Below are 26,943 nucleotides of genomic sequence, written 5' to 3'. Positions count from 1 at the left end.
ATTTCCTTTGGTTCAAGAGCCTGATGGTTTAGGCGTAATAACTGTTCCTGACCTGGTGGTATGGGTACCTCTGCCTGATGGCAGCTGCAAGGAGAAAACATCTTCTGGGTGTTCGAGGTCCCTGAAGATGGATGCTGCTTTTGAACGATAATGTTTCATGTAGATGTGTTCAGTGGAAGGGCTTTACTTTTGATAGACTAGGCCATATCTACTAGTTTTGTAGGATTTTCCATTCAAGGGCATTGGTGTCTCTATACCAGGCTGTGATGCAGCCAATCAATATACTTTTCACTACACATCTATAGAAGTTAGTCAAAGTTTTAGATGTCATGCTGAATCTTTGCAAACTCCTAAGGGAGTAGAGGCACTGCTGTGCTTTCTTTGTAATTGAACTTGCATGCTGGGCCCAGGACAGGTCCCCTGAAATAATAACACCGAGGAATTTAAAATTGCTGACCTTCTCCACCTCTGATCTTCCAGTGTAGATGGTTTATGAAACTTTGATTTCTTTCTCCTGAAGTCAATAATCAGCTCCTTGATCTTGCTGACCTTGAATAAGAGGTTGTTGTTATAGCACCACTCAGCCATATTTTCAGTCACCCTCCTTTATGCTGTATCATCACCACCTTTGATTCAGCTTATGACAGTGGTGTTGTGAGCGAACTTGAATATGGCATTGGAACTGTACTTAGCCACACAGTCATAAGTGTAAAGTGAGTAGAGGAGGGGGCTAAGCATAGAGCCTTGTAGTGAACCTGTACTGATAGTGATTGTGGAGGAGATGTTGCTGCAAATCCAAACTGACTGGGGTCTGCAAGTGAAGAAATGGAGGATCTAATTGCACAAGGTGTTATTGAAGTCAAGGTCTAGGTGCTTATTGATTAGTTTTGAAAGGATGATGGTATTGAATGCTGAGCTGTAGTCGATAAAAAGCATCTCCCTTTCTACCTGTATCACAACATCTGGCTGATTGTGAGACCAAGTCCATTTTATTAAACGTGGGAACCATTTAATTTTTATAAAATAGCAGGATAGAAGCTGTCCTTGAGCCTGGTAATATGTGTTTTTAGGCTTTTGTATCTTCCTGTCTAATAGGAAAGGAGAGAAGAGAGAATGTCTTGGGTAGATGGGAGCTTTGATTACGCTGGGTGTTTTACTAAAATACCAAAAAGTGCAGACAAAGTCCATGGGGGAATGCTGGTTTCCGTGATGTGCTGAGAGTTGAGTCCCCATGAGAATATTTTGCAGCCACTCTGAGGTGACATTGACCTTGGCACCCCGCAGGTGTCACCATCCTGACATCTCTTTTACAGTCACAGAATATCCTGTCTGTCCCCCTAATGTTGACACTTGGAAAGCTGGGGTGGGGAAGTAAACTTTTAAGGAGGACCCAAGGGTTCTGCAAAGGAATATTCACAGAGTTTGGTGAATGAATAGGAAGTTCTAGATAGATTATAATGTTGAAAAATGTAAGGTGATTAATTTTCAGTAGAAAGTTGAGATTCTTTGTAAACAAAGGATCCAGGTGTCCATGTGTGTGGAAGGAAAGTGATTGCTATGTTGACGTTTATTTCAGTGTACCTGCGTTGCACAGTGTTGATATCACATTCTGATTAATGTTGTAATTAACAGTCTTCCTGTCAGAGCAAGCAATATTTCAGAATCAGTATTAGGTTTATAATCACTGATTATGATGCAAAGTTTGCTGTTTTATAGCAGCAATATGGTGCAGCACATAAAGAATAGTTGAAGTTACAAAAACTTAAATTAATTGTGCAAAAGAGATACTATTCATGGATCATTCAAAAATCTGATGGCAGAAGAGAAGAAACTATTCCTAAAATGTTAAATATGTGACTTCCTCAATTGTCCTGGATGCTGAAGCTCTTTAATGATGGCGCCCCCTAATTAAGGTACTGCATTTTGAAGATATCCCCGATGGTGAAGAGAGCTATGCTCTTGATGGAGATGGCTGAATCTACAATCCTCTTGCGATCATGCACATTGGACTCTCCATACTATTGTTGTGTAGGGACGCCAGGACAGTGAGCCAGGACATTTGAGTTTTCAACATGGTTCCTGTTGTTGGGTATTCACTCTGTTTTTGTAAGTCTGTGGTCATTCTCTCACCAAGTGTTTCAAGTATCAACACATGGTAGAAAAGGGTTAAACTAATAACCTGGTCCTAGGAGTAGTATAACAGTCATTAACGTGGACAGCACCACTCCCTGACCCAATATACTGTTGCATTCATATTAGGTGACAACGGCAGATTGAAGACTGCATCACAGCTCATCTCTCTGCTGAAACTGGCTGGCTTTACAGAGGTCTGTGAGGTACGTCTGAGCCCAGGTACTATCACTTGTCTAGTCAGTGATAAAATTGGCATCTTGGTCCATGCTGGGGAGAGCCAGCAATGTCATGGGTGGGGGGGAGGAATTTTGGAATGAGGTGTCTTTGAAAAGAGAGCAGTTTTGAAGAGCAATTGGGAGGTGCAGAGGCGAGAAGTGTGAGCTTGGAGTATTATTGAAGAGAGCATTATCTCGTATAGGGAGAGATGGCATACAATGTATAAGGTTGGGGTGTCTAAGGGCAGTAGGTTCAATGTAGGAGATGTGGGGTGAAATGGCTCAGGGTGGGATGTTCTGGGTTACTATTGAGTGAGAGGAAGATCTGAGGGAGGAGCTAGGGGAGCTCCCACGGAAGCATTATGAGAAGTGGAGGTGTATGTGAATGAGAGGCCTTAAGCCGCTGAGGGGTTGGATGAAAGGGGAGATGATATATGTAAGTCACATTTTGTACATCACAGGTTTGCTCCTTAACTTCAGAATCTGTGCCCAGTCTTTTGGAAAGTTTAGTATGGTATTTTACTTGGGTTAAATTCATGGCTTTGCTTGGGTTACAGTCCTGGTTTTTAACGAGCCCTTTCCTTTTCACTTTTTTAATATTTTTCGGATGTCTCCCCTGGTGAGGTTGCACTTGGAGTATTGTGTTTGGTTTTGGTCACCCTGTAATGGAAAAGGTGTGGTTAATTTGGAGAGTGCAGAAACGATTTATGAAGATATTACTGGAAGTAGAGGGCTTGAGTTCTATGAAGTAGTTGGCCAGGCTAGGTTTTTATTCCATGGAACACAGGAGACTGAGGGAAGGCCTTATAGAAATCTTTAAAATAATGTGAAGCATAGATAAGGTGGATTGTAACAGTCTTTCCCCTATTTGGAGGAGTCCAAAACTAGGGAGCATAGACATAGAATGAGAGAGGTGAGATTTAAGTGGAACCTGAGAGGTAACTTCTTCACTCAGAGGATGATGAATATATGAAAGGAGCTACCAAAGGAGGTGTTGAAGTAAGTACAATAATATCATTTAAGAAGCACTTGGAGGGGCGGGGCTTACAGAAATAAAACCATGTCACTTGGTTGCTAGTGCTCAAAGTACACATGCTCACTAAATCAATAGCAGTGGTCCTTGGCTTCAGTACTAGTTCATTTGTTATGGATTGTTCTAGCTCCACTCTGCATCCTGTTCAGCCATGACTATACCTCTGCCTCTTTGACACAGATTGAGAAGGAGCCTTTAACTGCTGAACAGCTGAGCTCCATGAACCAAGCCATTGGCTTTCCAGGTGGCAACCTCATAAAACTGGCAGTAAAGGCTGAGAAACCAAACTTTGAAATCGGATCTTCTTCTCAACTCTCACTGTCCTTTGTGAAGAAAATAAACCCAGCACCAGGTGAGTGTCGGTTAGCAGGCAGGGGAAGGATCATTTTACATGTTTAAGTTTATGAGAGGCTAACGGTCATGGCACTGGTAAGATGAAGGGTCAATGTTCAGCCAGCATAGGTGCAGCAACACACACAAATACAGGTGGCCCCCATTTTTCGAAGGTTCGCTTTACGACAGCTCACTGTACAAAAGACCTACATTAGTACCTGTTTTCGCTAACCAAAGAGGATTTTTGCTTTTACGATAAAAAGATGCCTGCTTTATACGTGTGTTTACCCCAAGAAAGACTACCAAGACCATGAAGCCTAGTGCGGGCAGTTGTGTGCGTATGCATGTACGTGTGCTTGCGTGTACGTGCCAATTCTTTTTCTCCACATCGATTTTGGCTTGCTGTCTTCCTGATTTTGTTAAGTGAAACTACACCGTACATACAATATTTCTACTTTATATAGGCTGTATGTTTATCATATCATTCCTGCTTTTACTATATGTTCATGTAATTTTAGACAATAGACAATAGACAATAGGTGCAGAAGTAGACCATTCGGCCCCTCGAGTCTGCACCGCCATTCTGAGATCATGGCTGATCATTCACTATCAATACCCAGTCCCTGCCTTGTCCCCATATCCCTTGATTCCCCTATCCATCAGATATCTATCTAGCTCCTTCTTGAAAGCATCCAGAGAATTGGCCTCCACCGTCTTCCGAGGCAGTGCATTCCACACCTCCACAACTCTCTGGGAGAAGAAGCTCTTCCTCAACTCTGTTTTAAATAACTGACCTCTTATTCTCAATCCATGCCCTCTGGTACTGGACTCTCCCAACATCTGGAACATATTTCCTGCCTCAATCCTATCAAATCCTTTAATTATCTTAAACGTTTCAATCAGATCCCCTCTCAATCTCCTCAATTCCAGCGTGTACAAGCCCAATCTCTCCAATCTCTCTGCGTAAGACAGCCCTGCCATCCCAGGAATCAACCTAGTGAATCTACGCTGCACTTCCTCAATTGCCAGAATGTCCTTCCTTAAACCTGGAGACCAAAACTGTACACAATATTCCAGGTGTGGTCTCACCAGGGCCCTGTACAAATGCAAAAGGACATCCTTGCTCTTGTACTCAATTCCCCTTGTAACAAAGGCCAACATTCCATTTGCCCTCTTCACTGCCTGTTGCACTTGCTCATTCACCTTCATTGACTGGTGAACTAGGACTCCTAGGTCTCTTTGCATTTCTCCCTTACCTAACTCTACATCGTTCAGACAATACTCTGCCCTCTTGTTCCTGCTTCCAAAGTGAATAACTTCACATTTATTCACATTGAATGACATCTGCCAAGTATCTGCCCACTCACCCAGCCTATCCAAGTCTCCCTGTATTCTCCTAACGCCCTCTTCGCATGTCACACTGCCACCCAGTTTAGTATCGTCAGCAAACTTGCTGATATAGTTTTCAATGCCCTCATCTAAATCATTGACATAAATCGTAAAGAGCTGTGGTCCCAATACAGAGCCCTGTGGTACCCCACTAGTCACCTCCAGCCAGTCCGAGAAACACCCATTCACTGCTACCCTTTGCTTTCTATCTGCCAACCAGTTTTCTATCCATGTTGAAACCCTGCCCCCAATGCCATGAGCTCTGATTTTACTCACCAATCTCCTATGTGGCACCTTATCGAATGCCTTCTGAAAATCTAGGTACACAACATCCACTGGCTTACCCTCATCTAACATCCTTGTTACACCCTCAAAAAACTCCAACAGATTAGTCAAGCATGATTTGCCCTTGGTAAATCCATGCTGGCTCGGCCTAATCCTATTTCTGCCATCAAGATGTGCCACTATTTCGTCCTTAATAATGGACTCAAGCATCTTCCCCACGACTGACGTTAGGCTAACAGGGCGATAGTTCTCCGTTTTCTCCTTCTCTCCCTTCTTGAAAAGTGGGATAACATTAGCCTCTCTCCAATCTTCAGGAACTGATCCTGAATCTAAGGAACATTGGAAAATGATTACCAATGCATCCGCAATTTCCTGAGCCACCTCTTTTAAAACCCTCGGATGCAGACCATCTGGACCCGGGGATTTATTAGCCTTCAGTCCTACCAGTCTACTCATCACAGTTTCTTTCCTAATGTCAATCTGTCTCAATTCCTCTGATATGTTATGACCCTGGCCCATCCATACATCTGGGAGATTGCTTGTGTCCTCCCTGGTGAAGACAGATCTCAAGTACGCATTAAATTCTGTTGCCATTTCCCTGTTTCCCATAACAATTTCTCCCAATTCATTCTTCAAGGGGCCAACATTGTTCTTAACTATCTTCTTTCTCTTCACATAGCTAAAAAAGCTTTTGCTATCCCCTTTTATATTCCTGGCTAGACTGAGCTCATACCTGATTTTTTCTCTCCGTAGGTTTTATGTGTTAATTGGTTTGATTTGGTAGGTTATTTTTTGAGTCCGGGAACGCTCAAAAATTTTTCCCATAGAAATTAATAGTAATTACTTCTTCGCTTTACAACATTTTGACTTACAAACTGTTTCATAGGAATGCCTTACCTTCGGATAGCGGGGGAAACCTGTATTGGAGGAGCTTGGCTGATCAGGCCGCATATATGGAAGGGAATAATCAGTTCAACATTTTGTATCTAGACCCCTCATCAGGATTTTTCCCACATGTAGAATCTCTTGTGTTTAAATCCAGCGCAGGTTTGATCAGAATGCAGTTCCCAGTTTGTGAGATATCTCTCCTTCTGCACTGTCGTTTGGGTGTTTGCTAGTGTCATGTTTTCATGCTTTGAGTTAACCACAGTAGAGTTTATTAAGTTTGATCTTAAATCCATTCACAGAACAAATGCCATTCTTGTTGTGATACAAGATGCTGAAATCTAGTGAAATTGTGCCAAATCAATCTCAGTTGTGCACTAATGCATCTAACTCCTTCTTGGCTGAGGGTTCTGCCTGTGTGAATGCATGTTTCGGATGTTCCTTTTCTATGTGGCTCTTTCATGTCCATTTAAAGAGGTTTGTGTCCATGCACTCTCAATTGTCACTGTAACTGAGAAAAGGCAGAAGTTAAAATGTATCATAGTGCAGCACAGGAACAAGCTCAAGAGTTTGCATCTGTTTCATTCCTAGTTTTGGAATTTTCGTGAGAGCCTCTGACTGTACTCACTACGGCTTGGCTCAGACACCCAGTTTCCTTGTCGTTAGATCCACTGTGATGCACGTCGAGAAAGGTAGTGAGCTCGCACAGGCCAGAGAGCTGAGATAGCACTGACAGTGTTTGAAGAGGAAGAACTGATCTAATCACACAGTATATACGGTATAGCAAGGTGGACAGGATCACCACTGAAAGTCATTAAACCATGTTCGAACTGTTGCGTTAGTTGGCTGATTGATCCGTGAGCAGAGTTAGCAGCCCACAGTGTAGGCTGGGACCATGATCGGAAACATGCAGAATAAGTGAAATTCAGCTATACCTGTCACAATGTACTCCATAGGACAATTACAATTCTGTATAGCTCCTATCACAAATGGGGTACTTCATAGGGTGTTCTGTGAGTGTGAAAATGATAAAGTAAGAGTGCTCACTGAAGAAGTGAGAGCAGTGGGTTAGACTTCCCTCTTCTGTTCATGAAGTTTGTATATATGCAAGGTACTGTGTCTGGCTTTATTGTTTCAAAAGACGGTAGGAAGAGTATCCACAGGCAGTTGAACTAACTGATGGAATTTGCTATTCCAGAGAGGCCACAGTTGGACCCCAATACTGCAAAGGCCTGGACCTTGTCAGCTACTGATATGAATGATGACGATGTGGTGAGATTCCTCAGAACTCTCTATTTTTACCTGTTCAATGTGGTGTGTTTCTTCAGTCCCCACTATCTCTTTCTAGACAATGTGAAATCCCTCTGTTCCCAGTACTTTTCTCCAGGCAATGTGGTGTGATCCTTCAGTCCCTCAACCTTTCCCTGTACAGTGTTGTGAGATCCCTCTGTCCCCATTAGCTTTCCCTGTTCAATGTGGTGAGATCCCTCTGTCCCCTCTACCCTTCCCTGTTTAATGTGGTGAGATCCCTCTGTCCCCATTAACTTTCCCTGTTCAATGTGGTGAGATCCCTCTGTTCCCTACACCTTTCCCTGTACAATGTGGTGAGATCCCTCTGTCCCCACTACCTTTCCCTGTTTAATGTGGTGAGGCCCCTCTGTCCTCTCCACCTTTACCAAGCACATCTTTTCCTCCCCCCGCCTCTGCTTTCCTCAGGGATCTCTCCCTACGCAACTCACTTGTCTATTCGTCCCCCCCAACCCTTCCCACCGATCTCCCTCCTGGCACTTATCCTTGTAAGCGGAACAAGTGCTACACCTGCCCTTATATTTCCTCCCTCACCACCATTCAGGGCCCCAGACAGTCCTTCCAGGTGAGGCAACACTTCACCTGTGAGTTGGCTGGTGTGGTATACTGCGTCCGGTGCTCCTGGTGTGGTCTTTTATATATTGGTGAGACCCAACACAGACTGGGAGACCATTTCGCTGAACACCTACGCTCTGTCCGCCAGAGAAAGCAGGATCTCCCAGTGGCCACACATTTTAATTCCATGTCCCATTCCCATTCTGATATGTCTATCCATGGCCTCCTCTACTGTCAAGATGAAGCCACACTCAGGTTGGAGGAACAACACCTTATATACCGGTTGGGTAGCCTCCAACCTGATGGCATGAACATCGACTTCTCTAACTTCCATTAATGCCCCTCCTCCCCTTCTTACCTCATCCCTGATATATTTAGTTTTTTCCCCCCTTTTTTCTCTCTCTTTCTGCCCATCACTCTGTCTGTTCTCCATCTCCCTGTTGTAATCCTCTCCCCCTTTCTTTCTCCCTAGGCCTCTCGACCCATGATCCTTTCCCTTCTCCAGCTCTGTATTCTTTTTGCCAATCACCTTTCCGGCTCTCAGCTTCACCCCACCCCCTCTGTTCTTCTATCATTTTGCATTTTCCCCTCCCCCTCCTACTTTCAAATCTCTTACTATCTTTCTTTTCAGTTAGTCCTGACGAAGGGTCTCAGCCCAAAACGTCAACGGTACTTCTCCTTATAGATGGTGCCTGGCCTGCTGTGTTCCACCAGCATTTTGTGTGTGTCGCTCTGTCCCCTTACTTTTCCCTGTTCAATGTGGTGAGATTCCTCTGTCCCTATTACCTTTCATCGTTGAATGTTGTGAGATCCGTCTGTCCCCACTACCTTTCCCTGTTCAGTGTGGTGAGATCCCTCTGTCCCCATTATTTTCCCTGTTCAATGTGGTGAGATCACTCAGCCCTATTACCTTTCCCTGTTCATGTGGTGAGATCCCTCTGTCCCCTCTACCTTTCTCTGTTCAATGTGGTGAGATTCCTCAGTCCCCACTACCTTTCCCTGTTTGATTCTTTGCACCATTCTATTTTGTATTTATTATTATTACATTATGTGTACTCTGAGTTTTTTGCTAACAAAGAATTTCATTGCAGATTGGTGTACAATATGTGACAATAAAGGAATCTAATTGAATAAAATGTTGGAAAGCAGGTCAGGGTTATCTGTCAAGGGAGATATAGGGTTAATATTTGGATCAAAGTTAATCACTATCATTAAAACCTGCTTTCTGTATTCTTCAATTATCGCTGCTTGACCTCAGTATTAATAACTAAAAGGTGAAATGTATTTCCTGATGCCACAGGCTTCAGCTGATGTCCTGAAAGGATGGGTGATTCCATCCTTTCCCCAGTTAGAGCATAAGATCATAAAACATAGGAGCAGTGTTAGGCCATTTGGCCCATTGAGTCTGCTCCACCATTCAATCATAGCTGATGCTTTTTTCCCCTCCTCAACCCACTCCCCGGCCTTCTCCCTGTAATCTTTGATGCCATGTCCAGTCAAGAACTTATCAAGCACTGCCTTAACTGCACCCAACAACCTGGCCTCCACAGCTGACTGTGGAAACAAATTCCACAAATTCGCCTCCCTCTGGCTAAAGAAATTTCTCTGCATTGCTGTTTTAAATAGACACCCCTCTATCATGAAGCTGTGCCCTCTAGTCCTAGCCACCCTCACCATGGGAAACATCCTTTCCACAACTACTCTGTCTCGGCCTTTCAACATTCGAAAGATTTCAGTAAGATCCCCCTTCATCCTTCTAAATTCCAGCGAGTACAGATCCAGAGCTATCAAATGTTCCTCAAATGATAACCCTTTCATTCCCAGGATCATCCTTGTAAACCTCCTCTGAACCCTCTCCAATGCCAGCATATCTTTTTTTTAGATGAGGAGTTGAACACTTCACAATACTCAAGGTGAGGCCTCACCAGTGCCTTATAGTCTCAGAATCACATCCTTGTTCTTGCATTCTAGACGTCTTGAAATGAATCCTAACATTGCATTTGCCTTCCTCACCACCTCTCTCTCACTTTTCCAAGCTTCTGAATCCACCCCTACTATTTAATCTAAATCCCTATCCACAGTCCTAGTTATGTAATTCACCAGGACCCCATCAGAACAGCTTCCTGCCTTCCAACAATGGCACCACTATCCCACAAATTCAAACCCACTTAACCCAGACCGATCTTTTACCAAGTGATTTAGGTAACAGTCCAAACATTATTGCCATTTTGGTTATGCATTTTAATTTGGTCCTTAGCTGCTCAAATTCTCTCAATAGAACCTCTTTCCTTGTTAACCCTATTGCCATTGTTACTCACATGAACTACAACTAATTGTTTCCCCTCCCATTCCACATTCCTCTGCAAGTCAAATGAGATGTCCTGAATCTGGACATTTGGCAGAGATTACTGCTTTCAGGACTCTCAATCCTTGTGATAGAGAATTGTGTCTATTCCTCTGACTGTACTATCCCCAATTGTAACTACATTTCTCTTCTCTCCCCACTCTTGAATGGCTCCCTGAACCACAGTGCCACAGCTCAGCTGCTCATCTTTCCTAGAGCCTATCATACTGGCAGGGAATAACAATCTCAGACCTGTTGGCAAGTTCAAGGGCTGAAGTTTCTCCATGATTCCCCTACCTGCCTCACTCACAATTGTACCCACTTGTCCCTGGCCATGGACCTTCTCTGAAGCAGTTAACCTAATGGGTGTGACTGCCTCTTGCAACAGTGCTCAGGTAACTCTTGCCCTCCCTGATCTATTGCAGAGTTTGAAGCTCAGATTTCAGGTCATCTACTTTGAGCCTGAGTTCCTGGAGCAGCCAACATTTGCTGCAGATGTGATCAGCAGGAAGCCCAGTGGTTCCACATCATGCAAGCTCAAACACATTACCTGATCATGCATCCCTACTTTATTTAAATAGTTGTCTCCAAGTAGTTTAAATAGTAGTCCCCTCTCTCTCTCCCACTCCTCTCACAACACCTCCCCTCTCCATAACTCCACACTCCCTTTCACCCCACATGCTCTGCTGCCTCATCCTTCTACTTTTTATACATTGTCCCAGCTGCTTCTTTCCCCAGCACCTTCATGCCACCCTCTCTTTTCCCCACAGGGACATATTCCTGCTGCCCATCTCCTCACCGTGAGTGGAATCTGAGTCTCCAACTTCAACTCCTTCATTCTGAGTGCTTTCCCGCTTGGGTGTCTTTTCAGTTCTAGTGACTGCGCAGGTTGTTAATCAGCATTGGGGCAAGCACATAGATGATCTTCCTGCCCTTGTCCTGACTGGAACTACATGTCTGGTAATTGGGAGAGGAGGGCAGTGATATCATTGTCTAGTTCTCCAGAGGCTTGAGCTGCATGTCCAACCTGCAGGTATGAATTTCAAAGGTTGTCACTCTGGTGTTAGGTTGATGATGACACCACAATTGTTGGCGAATCAAAGGTGCTGATGAATCAGCAGATAAAAGACAAATTGAAAATCTGGCTGAGTGGTGCAATAGGAACAACCTCTCACTTCAGTGTCAGCAATTGAGAACGCCTATATGGAACACTGTCACTGGAAAGCAGCATCCCTCATCAAGGACCCCCACCATGCTCTATTCTCACTATCAGAAGGAAGGTACAGGAGCCTCAGGACCCACATCAGCAAGTTCAGGAGCAGCCCCTCAGCCATCAAACTCTTGAATTAGAGGGGATAGTTTCACTCATCCCATTACTGAACTGTTACTACAACTTATGGACTCACTTTCAAGGACTCTTCATCTCATGATCTCGACATTTATTGCTTTTTTTTTCCCTCAGCGCAAGCTGGTAAAACCCGTGATACAGGCAGAGCCAAGCACACATTTCTCAATTGCCAGAAACTTTCAGACTGTTCTAGTGCTGCTTAGTGTTGTGGCTTTCTGAAGATTTACATAAATATTGTGTGCAGGCCTTAATGTGTAGTGACTTTGAGATGATACCAGTTGTAGATGTTACTATTGGAACAATGTATACCCTGTTCATGTTCCATTCTCTTTCAATTTCCTTTTTTTAAATAAGCATATTTCTGGTGTTTTTCATCTTATTCATTACTATATGGTATGTGTGTTTGGAAGTGCTGTAACCATTAAGTAAGTTGTTTTTGCTTGTTTATCCTGTAATATTATATTTGGATGGTTATTATGAATTGTCCTATTTGTAATAAAGGTTCAGCAAGGTTTTGGTGAATGATGTTTGCCACTTGATTGTGCCTGTATAACTAATCAGATTAAGTTAAACTGCTACAGGATCCCACAAAGATTGGGGGGGGGGGGGGCGGGGTGTGGATAGTGTGGAGGGTTGTCAGAGGTTACAGCAGGACATTGATAGGATGCAAAACTGGGCTGAGAAATGACAGATGGAGTTCAACACAGATAAATGTGAGGTGGTTAATTTTGGTAGGTCAAATATGATGGCAGAATTAATGGAATTAATAGTATTAATGGTAAGGCTCTTGGCAGCGTGGAGGATCAGAGGAATCTTGAGGTCCGAGTCCATAGGACACTCAAAGGTGCTGCGTAGGTTGACTCTGTGGTTAAGAAGGCATACGGTGTATTGGCCTTCATCAATCATGGGATTGGGTTTAAAAGCTGAGAGGTAATGTTGCAGCTATATAGGACCCTGGTCAGACCCCACTTGGAGTACTGTGCTCAGTTCTGGTTGTCTCATTACAGGAAGGATGTGTAATTACAGAATTACACTCATTACAAAAAGAGTGCAGAAGAGATTTACAAGGATGTTTAAAGAGCAAACACGAGGAAATCTGCAGATGCTGGAAATTCAAACAGCACACACAAAATGCTGGTGGAACACAGCAGGCCAGGCAGCATCTATAAGGAGAAGCACTGTTGACGTTTGGGCCGAGACCCTTCGTCAGGAGAAAGAAACTAAGATTTGAAAGTAGTGGGGGGAGGGGGGAAATGTGAAATGATAGGAGAAGACCGGAGGGGGTGGGATGAAGCTAAGAGCTGGAAAAGTGATTGGAGAAAGTGATACAGAGCTGGAGAAAGGAAAGGATCATGGGACGGGAGGCCTCGGGAGAAAGAAAGGAGGAGGGGGTGGAGCACCAGAGGGAGATGGAGAACAGGCAGGGTGATGGGCAGAAAGAGAGAAAAAACAAACCACTAAATATATCAGGGATGGGGTAAGAAGGGAAGGAGGGGCATTAACAGAAGTTAGAGAAGTCAATGTTCATGCCATCAGGGTGGAGGCTACCCAGCCGGTATATAAGGTGTTGTTCCTCCAACCTGAGTGTGGTTTCATCTTGACAGTAGAGGAGGCCATGGATAGACATATCAGAATGGGAATGGGACGTGGAATTAAAATATGTGGCCACTGGGAGATCTTGCTTTCTCTGGTGGACCGAGCGTAGGTGTTCAGTGAAATGGTCTCCCAGTCTTCATCCCACCCCCTCTGGTCTTCTCCTATCGTTTTGCATTCCCCCCCCCCCCCCCCCCCACTACTTTCAAATCTCTTAGTATCTTTCTCTTCAGTTAGTCCTGACGAAGGGTCTCGGGCCGAAACGTCGACAGTGCTTCTCTTTATAGATGCTGCCTGGCCTGCTGTGTTCCACCAGCATTTTGTGTGTGTTGTTTACAAGGATGTTTCCTGGATTGGGGAGCATGCCTTATGAGAATGGGTTGAGTGAACTCGGCCTTTTCTCCTTGGAGCGACGGAGGATGAGAGGTGACCTGATAGAGGTGTACAAGATGATGAGAGGCATTGATCATGTGGATAGTCGGGGGCTTTTTCCCAAGGTTGAGATGGCTAACATGAGAGTGCACAGTTTTAAGGTGCTTGGAAGTAGGTACAGAGGAGATATCAGGGTTAAGTTTTTTACGCAGAGAATGGTGAGTGGATACAGTAGGCTCTTTTAAGAGATTCCTGGATAGGTACATGGAGATTACAGAAATAGAGGGCTATGTGTAACCCAAGGTAATTCTAAGTTAAGGACATGTTCGGCACAGCATTGTGGGCCAAAGGGCCTGTATTGTGCTGTAGGTTTTCTATGTTTCTATGTAACGAGCTAGATTGTTTCTGGTTTCTCGTGGCATTTTCTGCATATATCATCTTGAATCTGGTGGTATTTTATTATGTACCTTTGATCGTTTTTGTGTTAACCAGCTGGTCCTGTATTGCCACAAGGCATCCTGTTTCTGGGTAGAAGTCTCCAACTCTAAGCCAGGTCAACATCTTCCTTGTCAACATCTCGTCTGCTCAGATCATGGGGATCTCTTCCATTAGTTAACATTTTCTTCAATAGTGATAATTTGTTTATTTTTTTGAGTTGTGCTCTTATACTTATCAGAATTGCATATCCTTGTGTGGAGTACTGAATCCTGTTTTTGTTGATGAAAGTATAACCTTAAAAATATTATTGTTATTTCTATTTTTGTATTTGCACTATTTGTTTTTTTAGATTTGCACATTGGTTGTTGTCCATCCTGTTGGGTGCATCTTTCATTGATTCTGTTGTGTTTCTTGTAGTTACTGTGATTGCCTGCAAAAAATGCATCTCAGGGTTATGTATTGTGGCATATATGTACTTTGATGATAAATTTACTTTGAACTTTGAGTGTAGAATATTTTCAGGGGAAAGGAGAACAGCCAGAGTTCACATTGCATTTTGTTACTAATGTCTTAAGTAGAAAACAGGATGAGGCCCTTCCTCCTGTCTCTTGGCCCCTTACCCACTGCCCCACTCATCCCACTCCCTATCTTATCTGCTTCACTAATGTTTATTAGGGTGAGAAACCTGTTAACTTTGCCCACTCAGGCAGCCCTTTGGAACAACTTCTGTTACCGTGGACATGTGATGTCATTCAAGGTTTTAATGTCTTTACCATAGAAACTATGAAGTGGTGGTGTTTATGCATATCCAAGAAGCTTGAAGAACTGTGAGGATTGACATCAGTTCTCCCCTCCCTTTTCTTCCACAGGATCTTATTGACTCTGATGAGCTGCTGGATGAAAATGATTTGAAGAAGCCTGACCCAGCCTCGCTCCGTATTATGAGCTGTGGAGACAACAAGAAAAAGAAGCGGGCCTGTAAAAACTGGTCAGTGTTCAGCTCACACCCAAAACCCTGAGGTGGTACAGAGACCATATGAACTGTCTGCCTGGTAGTCTGTGATGCCAGCTAATTGTACCCCTGCCCAGAACCTCCCTGCTGACATATCTACTTGATGTACATTGCACCTTCTGGTTTTCATTTTCACGTACCTACCTCTCCAACCCAATGTGCTCTTACTACCTCCTCAGAATCTTTTTAATCCTTGCCCTCACCCATGGGAAGCTCTTCTCCCTCCTTTGCTCTTGTACTCCCTGTTCCATGGCCAAGGAATTGACACCTATTGGCCTTTAGCAATATCCCTATTTACGTGCACTGCCACTGGCCACCCCTATCTTTTTACACATCCTGCACGCCCCCCCCCCCCCCGCCACTGTCTCACTTCCACCACATCATATTAAAACCCTAACCCTTGAAACACCTGCTCACGAAATGCACTTCTACCCATAATTGTGCCTCACTCCCTTATTACCTTTCCACTCCTCATCTGCCCTCTTACCCCCAAAGCTCTCAGCTTTATATGTTTCTGTGGTCAAGTGTGGGTCTGTAGGATGATATGTTGGCTCACTGGTGCCAGGGATATGGTTATTATAGAGCTGGTACAGAACATTCTGAAGAAGAGGAGTTCCTACAGAGTGAATTAAGGAGTTGGGTAGAAGGTTAAAGAGTGCAACTTAAAGGCTACGTCCACACTAGACCAGATAAATCCGTAACCAAAGCTTTTTCTCTTTGTTTTGACCCTCCGTCCACACTGAAACGGTGTTCTCCTCCCCCAAAAACGGAACTTTTCTAAAGCGCCCTCCGGAGTGTTTAAATTTGAAAATGCCGCTTGGGCAAGAGTAGTGTGGACGGGGTAAGCAGAGATTTCTAGAAACGCTGTCATGACATGCCGGAACAGATGGCCGCATTTCATTGTTTTCCTGAACGCAACCCCCACACAACAGACAGCAATGAGACTGAAGCCAGAAGAGTTAGAAATGTACGCACCAAATACTTTGACCCATAACTTACTAAATAAATAAGCATACTCACTTTGCCCTGTTTTCTGTCCTTGCTTTGTATGAAGGTGGTTTACCTATTTATGCAAATCTCTGACAATAGATGTGCAACAGCCTACTGTAACATAGTATGGAAATACAAGATAACACTGATGCAGACATGTTTTATGCATTTAACAAGGTGCTTCATTAATGCAACAGAGTTATTCAGTTTTTCAATGTTTGTCGTCATCCAGGTCATACTGTCCGTGAACTCCCTGTTGGTTACCTCCATACGCTCCAGTATTTGTTTTTTTAGTTTTAAGTTCTCTGGTGTAAGAGGCAACAAGCTGTCTGTTGTTTAGCAATTTTGTTTTAAGTTTTTCTAGTCTGTAACTGTACAAACGTGGACTTTCACTGCGAGGTTCGGCACCAAATGTTGCTTTTTTTTCTGTAGATGCGTCCTGCACATGCCCAGTAGGATGAAATTCGCCTAAGTACCCATTTTAATGTGGACGGAGGTATTTTCAAAAGCACTTGGTGTGGACGTCTATTGTTTTTACACGAAACTGGCATTTTCAAAATTATCCGGTCTAGTGTGGACGTAGCCTAAGATCGTACCCTCAGGATTATTCCCTGTGCCATATGGTAATTAGGAGGATAGGACAGATTAACACGTACTTATCTGGTACAAGAAGGAGGGCTTTAGATTTGAGCATCAGTAGATTCACTTCTTGGGTAAGCACGAAGACTGGTTGCACCTAAACAGGAGGATTGCCAATATCTTATTAAGGAGGTTTGTTTATGGTACTTGGGAGAGTTTAAGCTGATTTGGTAGGTGGGAGGGAAGCATTATAGCAGAAGGCAAAATTGATCTGAATATAGAGGGGAATTCCTGTGATCAAACTTGCAGGTAAGAAGAGCATTCAGAGCTAGTAGGCTCTGTAGCATTTATGAACAATCTCATGGGTAAGTCTCATGAGCTTGGATCAGCAATTTGGTTTATGATATTATTATAATCACGGTAGAGAGAAGGGCATTGACTGGCATCTCAATGTTCCAGGTTTTAGAAATTTCAAAGGTGACAAGGGGAGTCACGCATTTGATTAGAAAGAACATAACAAGTCTTGCGATATTCTGGAGGGGTCCAACGAGTCCATAAAGGTAGCATTTAGGAATAAGAGAAAGTTCAATCAGTTTAATCTAGGCCTCCCAATAGTAATTGGGAGATGGAATATAAAACAGTACAACAGAGCTCTTTAGCTCTGATATTAAATCAATTACTTCTAGGACTGCTTTTTAGATTGGAAGTCTGTGACCAGTGGTGTACCACAGGGATTTGCAGCAATTCTGAATTCTGTGTTGTGTAGTTAGGAAGACAATTGGGGAGCTTAAGGTGAAGGAACCCTGAAGAGACAGAGATCATAATATAATGTAATTCACATTGATTGAGGGAACTGCAATTTGGTGTAACACTATTAGAGTTAAGTAAAGTTAACTATAGTCACATAAGGGAGGAGCGAGCCAGAGTTGATTGGAAGTGGACTATAGCAGAAAAGATGATGAAGCAGCAGTGGCAGGGATTTCTGAAGAGACAGCAAAATTTCATCACAAGAAGAAGCACACTAAGACACCATAGCTGATAAAGGAAGTCAGAGACAACACAGTAGTGTAGCAGTTAACATAATGCTTTGCAGAAGGTTCTGGGGAAGCTGCAAAGCCTGAATTTGGATAAGTCAGCTGGACTAGATAAGACTACAGTCCAGAGTTCTGAGAGAGGGACCTGAAGAGATTGGGGAGGCATTCGTAGTGATCTTCCAAGAAACAGTGAAATTCAGGGTGTGTTCCAGGGGACTAGAAAACTACAACTATGACACTACTGCTTAAGGAAGGAGAGAGGTAATGTAGGATGGTCATCTTGGGTAGTATGATCCAGATTTGGAGTGTTAAATCCATCAGTTTGTTCTGGTGACTAGAGTGGGTATAGTGAAGATGTTTCCATTATTGGGTCATAAAGCAACACAACACAATTGTAGGCCCCTGTGCCCAATTAGTCCATACCACCCAGGTGCCCAGTTTCTTGGGTTTGGCTCATATTCCTCTAATCTCTGCCCTTAACATGTACCTATCCAAGTGTTTCTTATATGATGACTGCCTCAGCCATAAACTAGTGGGAAAGTCTATTAAACTGAGATGAAGAGAAATTTCTTCACCCAAAGGTGAATGTGTGGAAAATTTTTGCCTGTGAGGGTTGTGGAATCTGTTATTGGGTGTATTTAAAGCAGAGATTGAGAGGCTCTTGTTTGGTAAAGTGGTTAAAGATTGAATGATGAAGGTGAGAAAATGGGTTTGAGAAGAAATATCAACTGTTATTGAATGATGGCACAGTCTCAATGGGCAGAATGGTATAGTTCTGCTCCAAAGGTATATCTTGTGGTTTTAAGGATTCTTGATGGTGTTATAGGTAGCAAGGAGGTTGTGTTACACTTCAGTAGGATATACATCAGACAGAAAGTTCGGCAGAGCATTGGTAGATGGAATTCAATCCTGACAAATGTGAAGTATATTTTGGAATGTCAAATATAGTAGGACATATACAGTCAATAGTTTAGCACCAAGAAATGTTAATGAACCTAGAGACAGAGGATTCTAAGTCCATTGTTTCTTGAAAGTAGCAACACAGGTCAATAGAAAGATGAAGAAAGCGTATGCCTTGCATGCCTTCATAGATCAGAGCACAGGATATAATTATTGGGGCATTATGTTGAAACTTTACAAAACACTAGTTAGGCCTCACTTGAAGTTTTGCCTTCAGTTCTACTCATTGCACTGTAGGGAAGGTGTGATTGAGTTGGAGAGAGCGCAGAGGAGATTAATAAAGATGTTCCGTGGGTTGGAGGGCTGTAGTTATGGGGAGAGATTGAGTAGGCGGTGTTTATTTTTTGACTGGAGCAAATGAGGCTAAGGACTGACCTGCTGGAGGTATGCATGAGAAGCACAGATGGTCAGAATCTTCCCATAGTAGTTTTAAAAACAAGAGGATATGGGTTCAGGGTAAGAGGAGGAGTTTTTAAGAGGATATGAGGGTAAGAGGAGGTGGTTGAATCAGATACAATCACTACATTTAAGTGGCATTTAGACAGTTATTTGAATAAGCAAGGCATAGAAGGATATGGACAACTGTAGATGGACCTAAAAAGTCAGCATGAACATGGTGAACTGAAGCATCTCTTTCTGTGTTGTACAACTCTGACTCTACCCTCAACACATAGTCTTCAAATATTTGATGGTCCTTCCCTATACCACCCCACAGCTACCCATGTTCCCACTCCCAACGTATTCTCTATATGGTCACTGGACATGTACTGGAGCCTTTCGCTATCACCCTGCTGTAGCAAGTCTTGTTAAAGCAAAGGAGCCTGTATGTACACTGTGTAACTTGCTCTTTTTTCAGCACGTGTGGCCTCGCAGAGGAGTTAGGAGGGAAAGAACTCAAAGATGTGAAGACTTTCCAGGTGAAGTCGGCATGTGGAAGTGTGAGTTTCACCAAGTTATCTAAAGAGATGGCAGGAGCTTGAACTAGTGCCCAAGCCTTCCCTCTGAAGTATTAAGAAACGAGAATCAATCCTGTACCCAATCTTGTTCTGTGCTTATCCCTTCAAATACTGTAATATTAGTGTTTTCCATGAAATGTCCCAGAAATAGGTGCATCAAGAATAAGGATGGAGAGGAGGAAAATTACCTAAGAACTAATCTTGGAGGGCGCAATGAGGAGAGTTGTCATGCATTTAGATTTCCAGTGCCACCTAAAAGCTGGTGCACAAGATAGCTGCTGACAGTACTTGGGGAAAGTGTGTTAATGGTTGATGATTTATCACACAGAAGACAGAGAGAATAAATAGAGACTGAAGGGACTGCTGTCATTAGAACTTGGAGCAATACATAATCTGGTGGAGCAACTCAGTGAGTCAAGCAGGATCTACGGAGACAAAGGAATAGTCAGTGAGGTCCTGCAGCAGTTTGCTTTTCATTACTGGTGGAATAAACAGGTCTTTTCCCAGCTGGCGGGAGTGACAATTGATGGCCCCCCATTATTCACTGTCGTGCACATTTCCTGTTGGAAATATCATGTCCGCATCCGCTCTATTTGGGCCTTTCAATGTTCAGTAGATTTTACTGAGATCTCCCCTTCATTCTTTAAGCTCCACCGAGTACATGCCCAGAGCCATCAAATGCTATTCATATGTTAACCCTTTCATTCCAAGAATCATTCTTGTGAATGTCCTGTAGACCCGCTCCAATGCCACCAGATCTTTTAGATAGGGGCCCAAAACTTCTCGCAATACACGGTGCAGTCTGATCAATGTCTTATAAATCCTCAGCATCACATGATTGATCTTATATTCTAGTCCTGAAATGAATGGTAACACTGAATTTGCCTTCCTTACCACCAACTCAACTTGTAAATTAACCTTTAGAGAATCCTGCACAAAGACTTCCAAGTCCCTTTGCATCTCTGATGTTTAAATGTTCCCCCCGTTTTGAAAATAGTCCTTGCCTTTATTCCTTCTACTGAAGTGCATAACCATATACTTACTTACACAATATTCCATCTGCCTCTTCTTTTCCCATTCTCCCAATCTTTCCAAGTCCTTCTGCAGACTCCCTGCTTCCTCAACACTAACTGCCCCGCCACCTATCATTGTATCATCTGCAAACCTGGCCACAGCCATCAATTCCACTATCCAAATTGGTGACATATAACATGAAAAGAAGCAGTTCCAGTACCAACACCTGCAGAACACTACTTGTAACTGGCATCCAACCAAAATATGCCCCCTTTATTCCAACTCTTTGCCTCCTGCCAATCAATCTATCTTATATCCATGCTGGTATCTTTCCTGTAATTACATGGGCTCTTATTTTGTACATGTGCAGCACCTTCTGAAAGACCTTGTGAAAATCCAAGTAAATAACATCCACTGACTCGCCTTTATCTCTTTATGTTATTTCCTCAAAGAATTCCAATAGATTTGTCAGGCGAGATTTCCCCTCAAAATAACCATGCTGACTTCAGCCTACTTTTTTCACATACCTCCAAGTACCCAGAAATCTCAATCTTAATAATGGACTTCCAATATTTCACCACCTCTAAAGGGTAACTGGCCCATAACTTCCCTTCTTTTTGCCTCTCTCTCTTCGTAAAGAGCAGTGATATTTGCAATTTTCCAGTCCTCTGGAACCATTCCAGAATCTATTATTTCTTGGAAGATCATTACCAATTATCATTACCAATGATAATTTCTCATTGTTCCCAAAGTTGTCCTTATGTTTCTTCCTCTGTATGGTCTTGCTACTCTTATTAATTGAATTGATTTTGTTTCTTACATACTACCCATATATGAGGAGTAAAAATCTTTACGTTGCCATCTAAATGTGCAATGTGCAATCATAGTAATTTATAATAAATAGAACAGTCAATGTAATATAGAGTACACTCAAGTCAGTGTTAGTTCATCAGTATGATGGCATGTTGGAAGAAGCTGTCCCGGAGCCTGTTGGTCCTGGCTTTTATGTTACGGTACTGTTTCCGGAATAGTAGCAGCTGGAATAGTGTGTGGTTGGGATGGCTTGGGTTCCCAGTGATCCTACAGGCCCTTTTTACACACCTGTCCTTGTAAATGTCCTGAATTGTGGGAAGTTCACAGCTACAGATGCACTGGGCAGTCCGCACCACTCTGCAGAGACTTGTGATTAAGGGAGGAATAGTTCCCATCCCAGGCAGTAATGCAGCCAGTCAGGATGCTCTCAGTTGTGTCACTGTAGAAAGTTAAACGTTGAAACATAGAAAACCTACAGTACAATACAGGCCTTTCAGCCCACAAGGTTGTGCCGAACATGTCCCTACCCTAGAAATTACCAGGCTTACCTATAGCCCTCTATTTTTCTAAGCTCCATGTACCTGTCCAAAAGTCTCTTAAAAGACCCGCCTCCACCACCTTTGCCGGCAGCCCATTCCACGCACTCACCACTCTCTGAGTAAAAAGCTTAACCCTAACATCTCCTCTGTACCTACTCAATAGCACCTTAAACCTGTGTCCTCTTGTGGCAACCATTTCAGCCCCGGAAAAAAGCCTCTGACTATCCACACGATCAACGCCTCTCAGCATCTTACACATCTCTATCAGGTCACCTCTCATCTTACATCGCACCAAGGAGAGAAGGCCAAGTTTACTCAACCTATCCTCATAAGACATGCTCCCCAATCCAGGCAACGTCCTTGTAAATCTCCCCTGCACCCTTTCTATGGCTTCCACATCCTTCCTGTAGTAAGGTGACCAAAACTGTGCACAGTACTCCAAGTGGGGTCTAACCAGGGTCCTATATACTGCAACATTACCTCTCGGCTCCTAAATTCAATTCCACGATTGATGAAGGCCAGTACACCATATGTCTTCTTAACTGCTGAGTCAACCTGCGCAGCTGCTTTGAGTGTCTTATGGACTCGGACCCCAAGATCCCTCTGATCCTCCACACTGCCAAGAGTCTTACCATTAAAACTATATTCTGCCATCATATTTGACCTACCAAACTGAACCACTTCACACTTATCTGGGTTGAATTCCATCTACCACTTCTCAGCCCAGTTTTGCATCCTATCAATGTCCTGCTGTAACCACTGACAGCCATCCACACTATCCACACATCCAACCTTAGTGCCATCAGCAAACTTACTAACCCATCCCTCCACTTCCTCATCCAGGTCATTTATAAAAATCACGAAGAGTAAGGGTCCCAGAACAGATCCCTGAGGCACTCCACTGCTGACAAACCTCCATGCAGAATATGACCCGTCTACAACCACTCTTTGCCTTCTGTGGGCAAGCCAGTTCTGGATCCACAAAGCAATGTCCCCTTGGATCTCATGCCTCCTTATTTTCTCAATAAACCTTGCATTGGGTACCCTATCAAATGCCTTGCTGAAATCCATATACACTACGTCTACTGCTCTTCCTTCATCAATGTGTTTAGTCACATCCTCAAAAAATTCAATCAGCCTCATAAGGCGCGACCTGCCCTTGACAAAGCCATGCTCACTATTCCTAATCATATTATACCTCTCCAAATGTTTATAAGGACTGCTTCTCAGGATCTTCTCCATCAACTTACCCACCACTGAGGTAAGACTCACTGGTCTGTAATTTCCTGGTCTATCTCTACTCCCATTCTTGAATAAAGGAACAACATTTGCAACCCTCTAATCCTCTGGAACCTCTCCCGTCCATATTGATGATGCAAAGATTATCGCTGGAGGCTCGGCAATCTCCTCCCTCGCCTCCCACAGTAGCCTGGGATACATCTTCTCCGGGCCCGGCGACTTATCCAACTTGATGCTTTCCAAAAGCTCCAGGACATCCTCTTTCTTAACATCTACATGCTCAAGCTTTTGAATCTGCTGCAAGTCATTACCACAATCACCAAGAGCTTTTTCCATAATGAATACTGAAGTAAAGTATTCATTAAGTACCTCTGCTATGTCCTCTGGTTCCATACACACTTTCCCACCATCACATTTGATAGGTCCTATTCTTTCACGGCTATCCTCCTGCTCTTCACATACTTGTAGAATGCCTTGGGGTTTTCCTTAATCCTGCCTGCCAAGGCCTTTTCATTGCCCCTTCTGGCTCTCCTAATTTCCTTCTTAAGCTCCTTCCTGTTAGCCTTATAATCTTCTAGATCTCTAACATTACCTAGCTCTCTGAACCTTCTGTAAGCTTTTTTCCTTGACAAAATTTATTACAGCCTTTGTTCACCACAGTTCCTGCACCCTACCATAACTTTGCTGTCTTATTGGAATGTACCTATGCAGAAATTCACACAAATATTCCATGAACATTTGCCACATTTCTTCAGTACTTTTCCTTGAGAACATCTGTTTCCAACTTAAGTTTCCAATTTCCTGCCTGATAGCTTCATAATTCCCCTTACTCCAATTAAATGCTTTTCTAACTTGACTGTTCCTATCTCTCTCCAATGCTATGGTAAAGGAGATAGAATTATGATCACTATCTCCAAAATGCTCTCCCACTGAGAGATATGACACCTGACCAGGTTCATTTCCCTATACCAAATTCAATACAGTCTCTCCTCTTGTAGGCTTATCTACATATTGTGTCAAGAAACCTTCCTGAACACACCTAACAAACTCCACCCCATCTAAACCCTTTGCTGTAGGGAGATGCCAATCTATATTTGGGAAATTATTATCTCCCATCATGACAACTCGTATTATTACACCTTTCCAGGATCTGTTTTCCTATCTGCTCCTTGATATCCCTGTTACTATTGGGCGGCCTATAAAAAAACACCCAGTAAAGTTATTTACCCCTTCCTGTTCCTAATCTCCACCCAAAGAGACTCGTAGACAATCCTTCCATGATGTCCATCTTTTCTGCAGCCTTGACACTATATCTGATCAACAGTGCCACGCACCCACCTCTTTTGCCTCAGTTCCTGTCCTTTCTAAAACATATATAAAACCCAGCACATGAAGTAACCATTCCTGTCCCTGAGCCATCCAAGTATCTGTAACGGCCACCACATCACATCTCCAAATACTGATCCACGCTCTAAGCTCATTTGCTTTGTTCACAACATTCCTTGCGTTAAAATAGAGACATCCCAAATCTTCGGTCTGAGCGTGTCCCTTCTCTATCACCTGCCTATCCTCCCTCACGCTGTCTCCTATCTTTCTCTATTTGAGAGCCAGATGCCTCTTCCCCAGTCTGTACAGTTTGGCATCTGGGAACATTTCTATCACATACAAATCTTTGATTTCTGTCCACACAAGCAGTCCTCACATGACCTTTATCCTCCTCCACCTCATCATCTGCTCTAACACTCTGGTTCCCCTCCCCCTGCAAATCTAGTTTAAACCTCTTGGAGCAGCACTAGTTAACCTACCCGCAAGGATGTTGGTCCCCTTCCAGTTCATGTGCAAACCATCCCGTCGGAGCAGGTCCCATAAGTTCTTAGGATTTTGGGGGCCCATACCAAACTTCCTTAACCGTCTGAGATGAAAGAGGTGTTGTTGTGCCTTTTTCACCACACAGCTAGTGTGTACAGACCACGTGATGTGGATGCCGAGGAACTTGAAGCTGTTTACCCTCTCAACCGCAGATCCATTGATGTCAATAGGGGTTAGCCCGTCTCCACTCCTCTTGTCATCCACAATCAGCTCTTTTGTTTTTGCAACATTGAGAGAGAAGTTGTTTTCTTGACACTACTGTGTCAGAGAGATAACTTCTTCCCTGTAGGCCACCTTGTTATTGTTTGAGATAAGGCCAATCAATGTAGTGTCCTTGGCAAATTTAATTAGCAGATTGGAGCTGTGTGTATGTAGGGAGTAAAGGAGGAGGCTCAGTACACAGCCTTGAGAGGCTTCTGTATTGAGAGTCAGAGGGTTGGAGATGAGAGAGCCCACTCATACAACCTTCTGGCGATCTGACAGGAGGTCCAGGATCCAGCTGCACAAGGCAGGATCAAGGCCAAAGTCTCTGAGCTTATCAAGCCTGGATGGAACCATGGCGTTGAATGCTGAACTGTAGTCCAAGAACAGCATTCTCACATAGACATCCTTCTTCTCCAGATGTATAAGGATGGTATGTAGAGCATTGGCTATTGCGTCATCTGTTGATCAGTTGTGTCGTTTGGCGAATTGTAGGGGGTCCAGTTTGGACGGTAACAAGTTGCAGATGTAATCCTTGACCAGCCTTTAAAAGCAGTTGCTTATTATTGAGGTGAGTGCGACAGGATGCCAGTTGTTACTTTGGTCTTTTTTTGGTACAGTGATAATGGTGGTTAATTTGAAGCAAGAGGGCACTCTACACTGGGAGAGCTGCCCGAGGGCCTCACTGCATGTGGCGTTCTTTGCATACACCGTCCATTAGGAAAGAGGAGAGCTCTAACATTGTTACTTGATTTTGCAGTGTTATCTGGGCGATGCATTTCGATGTGCGAGTTGTCCATACATGGGGATGCCTGCATTCAAGCCTGGTGAACAAATCCTGCTGTCAAACAAGACTCTCAGTGATGCCTGATGTGTTCAAAGAAGGCTTTGATGGATCCGTTGCTGAATGTCTACCCATCAGGGTGAATCTCTTCCATCCATCAGAACTGTTGGGTTTTGTTCTCACCTCAACCAAATCAGTGAAGCTTTGGACTTGATGCAGTCAGACAGAAATTATTGTCTCACTGCGAGTAGATTAGGTTTATTGTGATCTTAATTTGGGGGTTTATTGGGGTGGGGAAATAAATGGTCATTTATTCCTTACTGTTCTTCTGCTGGAGGAGAGAATGTGAATGCCTTGCTAGTTCCACCACTTGTCTCCCATGACAAAGGGATCGGCATGATGTTTCCACAATTTAGGTTTAAAGATTAGCTTTATTTGTCTCACGTACATTGAAAAATACAGTGAAATGTGTCATTTTGTGTCAATGACCAACATAGTCCGGGGATTGTGGTGGGAAGCCAGCAAATGTCGCCTGGCTTCCAACGACAGTATAGCATGCCTGCAACTAAATAATTTTAACCATATGTCTTTGGGAACATGGGGGAAAACTGGAGCACCTGAAGGAAACACATGCAGTCACAGGGAGAATGTACAAACTTCTTATAGACAGTTGTGGGAATTGAACTCCAATCTTTCAGTTGGTGCTGTAGTAGCGTTATGCT

At 43.4% G+C, this 26,943-nt stretch overlaps 1 protein-coding gene across 2 annotated transcripts in view; it reads left to right on the top strand.

The window, feature by feature from the left end:
* Window positions 1-26,546, top strand: part of ciapin1 (cytokine induced apoptosis inhibitor 1) — a 58,627-nt gene extending 32,081 nt beyond the window's left edge. For both annotated transcript variants that reach the window (XM_059992453.1, XM_059992454.1), the window contains exons 4-9: window positions 2,260-2,336; window positions 3,562-3,733; window positions 7,472-7,545; window positions 15,101-15,219; window positions 19,663-19,744; window positions 26,198-26,546. In XM_059992453.1, coding sequence (XP_059848436.1) covers window positions 2,260-2,336; window positions 3,562-3,733; window positions 7,472-7,545; window positions 15,101-15,219; window positions 19,663-19,744; window positions 26,198-26,308 — 635 coding nt within the window. In that variant the 3' untranslated portion in view covers window positions 26,309-26,546. The remainder of the gene's footprint in view (window positions 1-2,259; window positions 2,337-3,561; window positions 3,734-7,471; window positions 7,546-15,100; window positions 15,220-19,662; window positions 19,745-26,197) is intronic.
* Window positions 26,547-26,943: the final 397 nt, after the last annotated feature.

This window comes from Hypanus sabinus, chromosome 17 (genome assembly GCF_030144855.1).
Source record: "Hypanus sabinus isolate sHypSab1 chromosome 17, sHypSab1.hap1, whole genome shotgun sequence".
Lineage (NCBI taxonomy): Eukaryota > Metazoa > Chordata > Chondrichthyes > Myliobatiformes > Dasyatidae > Hypanus > Hypanus sabinus.
The sequence above is the reverse complement of the archived record's forward strand: the minus strand, read 5'-3'. Positions and strand labels throughout refer to the sequence as shown.